Source organism: Nicotiana attenuata, unplaced genomic scaffold (assembly GCF_001879085.1).
Source record: "Nicotiana attenuata strain UT unplaced genomic scaffold, NIATTr2, whole genome shotgun sequence".
Lineage (NCBI taxonomy): Eukaryota > Viridiplantae > Streptophyta > Magnoliopsida > Solanales > Solanaceae > Nicotiana > Nicotiana attenuata.
In genome coordinates, this window is record NW_017671626.1 from 236,642 (window position 1) to 241,852 (window position 5,211).

Here is a 5,211-nt window from a genome sequence, read left to right on the forward strand (position 1 = left end):
CCCGAGGGGCTATATTTCGAGTGACTTCTTGCCCAAGGGGCCCTGTTATGATATTTCTTCTGTTTTCACTCTTTTTTTATAAATAAGCCTCTGTTGGACATATTGTCAGTTAATTGATTTCAAAGTTTTAAACCGAAAATGATGGATTCATGACGAAACTGATTTTAGAATATATGTTTTGAACTGCTCGTCACTGCTTTCGGTCCATTATTTACTTTAGTTACTTACTGAGTTGGCGTACTCACGTTACTCCCTGCACCTTGTGTGCAGATCCAGGTGCCCGAGAGGCCGAGTGAGAGCTTTCAGCTGTTTTCCAGCATTCAGCGGGGATTTGAGGTAGCCTTGATTTCTCCCTTCTATCTTATTATTTTCAGCATTTCTAGACTATTCATGTAGTAGACTGTTCAGACTTGTATTAGAGGCTCTAGACTCGTGACACTAGATCAGTGTGGGCTGTGTAGTTTCTATGTCTTGTTGATTTCCGCATATCTTTCTTGTTGTTTTAAACCCTTATTATGATAATTGGTAATTAAACCGTGGGTTATGGCTTGATAGTTGGTCTGGCTTGCCTAGTAATGTGATAGGCGCCATCACGACCGGTATTTGGGGGTCGTGACCAGTTGGTATCAGAGCCTAGGTTACATAGGTCTCGCGAGTCATGAGCCGATTTAGTAGAGTCTCACGGATCGATACGGAGACGTCTGTATTTATCCTCGAGAGGCTGCAGAACCTTTAGGAAACATCACATTCTTGAAATCTTATCGTGCGAGTTTGTTGATCCGAGTACTAAACTTCTATCGTTCTATTCTCTCACAGATGGTGAGGACACGCGCTACCGGACAGGGTGGACGACCACCAGTGCCACCAGCCCGGCCACCAGAGACCGAGGACGCGGTCGTGGTCGCGGTAGGGGCAGAGCAATGGGGGCAGCACCTGCAGATCCACCAGCTGCCCCAGTTCAGGACCAGGTCCCCGTTGTGGACGCTGCAGCAGCACCAGTTCAGGCACCAGCTACGCCTATTGTGATCCCAGGCCTTCAGGATGCTCTAGCTCAGATATTATCAGTGTGTACCAGTTTGGCTCTGGCGCTCTCAGCTACTACGGTCGCAGCTACTTCACAGACCGGGGAGGTATTCCGACCCCCGTTGCTCGCACACCTGATCAGGTTGTGCATGGACTCCAGACACCGGGGGCACCTCCAGCCCAGCCGGTTGCACAAGCTCAAAGAGTTTGTAGTACCAGTGATGCCGGATGATAAGCAGCGTCGACTTGAGACCAGTGGCGTGGCATTTACTACCTTTCAGTTTTCCAGGGCTGCCTTCACTTGGTGGGAGGCGTATGAGAGGTGTAGGCCTGCTGGAGCAGCGCCCCTTACATGGCAGCAGTTCTCTGTTCTCTTTCTAGAGAAGTATGTACCACAGTCACGACGAGAGGAGCTGCGTAGGCAGTTTGAGCAGCTGCGTCAGGGGGAGATGACGGTGATGCAGTATGAGATGCGATTCTCTGAGTTAGCCCGACATGCAGTTTGGTTGGTTCCCACAGATCGAGAGAGGATCAGGAGGTTCGTTGATGGCCTCACATATCATCTCCGTATTCTCATGACTAGGGAGAGGGTGACTGGTGCTACATTCGAGGAGGTTGTGGATATTGCCAGGGAGATTGAGTCTGTCCGTTGCCAGGAGCGAGAGGAGAGGGAGGCCAAGAGGCCTCGAGGATCTGGCAGCTACAGTGGTGCTCCTTCGAGGGGCCAGTTTCAGCACGGCAGAGGCCGACAGTTCCGACATGGACAGTCTGATCGCTCAGGTTATCGTGGAGCTTCATCAGGTCATGGTTCCTACAGTTCGCACCAGGGCCATTCATCACTTAGTGCCCTTCCAGCTCAGAGCTCATCCCATGCTCCATCTGTTTAGGGCTCTTCTATGCCGAGTTCATCTGCTAGTCACTCTGGTGCGAGGGGTTCCCTTCAGTCCCCATCTCCAGCACCGGGGAGTTGCTATGAGTGCGGGGAGTTTGGACATATGAGGAGGCAGTGTCCCCGCCGTGTTGCTAGTTCATCCCAGTAGAGGGGCCAGTCATCAGCTTCAGCTCCAGTTGCTCCACCACCACCCGCCCAGCCAGCTAGGGGTAGGGATCAGTCAGTCAGGGGTCGCCACAGAGGGGGAGGTCGACCAGGGGGCGGTCAGGCCCGTTTTTATGCTATGCCAGGCAGATCTGATGCCATTGCCTCCGATGCTGTCATTTCAGGTATTATTTCAGTCTGACACAGAGATGCCTCTGTATTATTTGATCCGGGTTCCACCTATTCCTATGTNATATATATATATATATATATATATATATATATATATATATATATATATATATATATCGAAAGACAACCCTCTTATACGTACATATATATTCCATACTCCAATATATATGTTATACACAGAAGTCTACTAGTTTTCCTGACTTAATTATACACCGATAACAAATAGGCAACCCCAGCTTCAATCATAAGATCGTGCAGAATCCCTAAAATCACAATATTGAAAAAAAGCAAACACGATGTTGAAATTAAACATAAAAAAATAAGATGCAAGACCCCCCTTAAAAAGAATGAAAAATTTATATTACACTATATGTGGAGTGTGGACGTGAGTATTAAATTTCTATACAGAGAGAGAAAGAAAAAAAGAGATCTAGATACAGAAAGGTGTCTGTGTTCTCATTAACTGTAGTTGCTATTGTTCCTAAATTCAAGTATAGAAAATCAAAGTTTAATTTAACCCAGAACAACCAATAGAAGGCTGTACAAATTTATAGGGTTTTTAAAACTCTAATTTAGGGCTCCCACTCACATCCCGAAGCTAATTCAATGATATATCCAAGAAAGCGTAGAGAAACAATTTAATCAGAATGTTTTAAGTAGAACGTATATTTTACATCCTTACTTCATACTATATGAAGTCAACTAATCTTCATATTGAAACTGTGACCATATATATCTGCAAAAGCAAATCAAAGCAACCCTCTTATTGTCGAAGAAAGAAACTTTACCATTTTTTATTTTCCTCTTGAGAATTAGGCCAGAGCGATCAAGAAGAATTAATCCAACTGAAAGGTTGCAGTTGGTGCCTCGTTGTTGTTACTAGAATTTATTTGGATTTTCCTCTTCTTTTTCTTCTTCTTATAGGGTATTCCCCTTGCTTTAGCTTGAGAATCTCTTACCTCACGAAGATAAATTCGTATAGCACTATTTGCAAATGGATTTGTCTCTTGCAATCCACCATTTTCCTCATAAGCAGCTCTAAGCCTTCCAATTAGTGCATCTAAACTTCCCCATGCTTGTCTAAGAGGACAAGTACATGGCCCTGCTTGCTCGGATTCTCCAAAAAAAACACAACCATGTAAATGTACCTTAGTTTTTCCGAATTGATCCAAGTACCTGAGAAAATCTAACACATGGTTGTAGTTGCAATTGGATAAAGGAACTGGGGGTTTATGGTTCTTCAAGTATTGTCCGAAAGTGTTCCAATCACGACGTTTTTGAGACTCATATCTGCTCAGTTGAGGTGGCGATGGTAGCTGATGATGGTTAGCAGATGGCGCTAATGTTACAATAGTTGAGGATGTTCCTTCTCCTACTTCCCTTAATCTTTGCTCACTTGACATCATAGCAATTGAAAGTTGTGCTATCTTTTCGGGAAGGGGTTTTTCGTATGGCGATCTTGATTTTTGTCGTGCAAGAGAACTGCATTCCTTAGTGTAAGGTTAGGAGTAATTTGTACCACTATGATGAAAATTCTTTTTCTATTTTCCTTTGTTATAAAAGAAAATCGATATAAATTGGGTGCATAATTTCAGAGGGAGAGATTTGATTTGGGACTTTTAATGAAGCTTTAGCTAAGAGCCTAAGAGAAAGTAAAATTACTATTGCAGTGGAGAAAGATGGAAAACAAATAATTATGTGGTAGCTGAGAAGACATGGCATGGGTCCCAGGCAAGTGCTTTAGCTCCTCTTTTTCTTCCATCACCACCTCATTTTTTTCTTCCTTTAATTGTACTATTAGCATTAAGTGTGGCTTTTAATGATAATTCACTAATTTTTATTTGTTTACCATCATACCAGCACTCATTATCAAGAATATTAGCAAAATTAGCACTTTAATTTGACCCTTAGCGACTAAGAGTAGTAGCTAGTGTGAACACAATTAATTAACTTTGTATGTAGTCAAGAAGTGAACAGAGTAATTCTAGAATCATATAAAAAGAATTACACAAATAACCGACCATATTTACTGTTTATTTTTTTAGCCATATGCATAGATTATACATTATTTATACACAATTATACACATGTAACACATAACTTATGCATATATTATACTTCCACCGGCTACTTTTAATAAGCGATTGGGTGAGCTGCTACTTAGGTTATTTTTTTTTAACCATTTGATTTTTGGAATCCGTTGCTCTGACTAGTGTAAATTTGCGCTAATTTCGATCCTACTAAAATTTCACTTCACAGAACGCAAACTCGAGAGATCTCTAGTTAATGAGAGGATCTTATTCATTCTATCACATGCCTCGGTGGTGGTAAAATAGAGTTTCTATCATTGTTTAGTGGTGAAGAAATTACTTGTTTTTCTAACTTTAGATCGTAAGCACGTATTCTAACAAGTACGTGGTATATATGCAGACTAGAAAATTGAAACTTGCGGTAAAAAATATGTCATAAACATTTTTGTGGCCATAAAATCATGTCATTAAGTGAAAATGGAAATTTTTTAAAGTTAAATTATTTTTAATTATAGAATAATGCTATTTTTTTAACAAAGTAAAAAGAAAAGCGTGTCATATAAAATGGGACCAAGATAGTAATAGATCATGTGTAAACTATCTTTGTATTTCTTTCATCTCATCAAACTATATGAGGCAATCTTTTAATTTGGAGATTCCAACATGTTTGCCATCATGATTTCAGTAATAGTATTGCCTTAGTGATAAGAATGGACCTTGGGCCTAACTCAACCCCAAAAGCTAGCTTATGAGGTGAGGATTGTCCAAGCCATATAAGGAGACCAAGGACCTCCGATGTGGGACAACTCAACACCCCCCCCCCCCCCCCCACGCCCAGGTCTCTAGAGCGTGGACAACATAAATGGGGGCCCAACATCTGTAACAATAATTGGGATGGGCCTGGCTCTGATACCATGATATCATTTCTGA

General features: G+C 42.0%; 1 protein-coding gene across 1 annotated transcript; it reads right to left on the bottom strand.

The window, feature by feature from the left end:
- Window positions 1–2,875: 2,875 nt before the first annotated feature.
- LOC109209382 (protein LIGHT-DEPENDENT SHORT HYPOCOTYLS 10-like) lies at window positions 2,876–3,983 on the bottom strand. The gene has a single exon (XM_019372640.1). The coding sequence runs from the start codon at window positions 3,655–3,657 to the stop codon at window positions 3,088–3,090; it is 570 nt and encodes a 189-aa protein (XP_019228185.1). The 5' UTR covers window positions 3,658–3,983; the 3' UTR covers window positions 2,876–3,087.
- Between the last annotated feature and the right edge of the window lie 1,228 nt (window positions 3,984–5,211).

Coding starts and splice junctions, on each gene's coding strand:
- LOC109209382 (XM_019372640.1), bottom strand. CDS start 3,657: ATGATGTCAAGTGAGCAAAGATTAAGGGAAGTAGGAGAAGGAACATCC.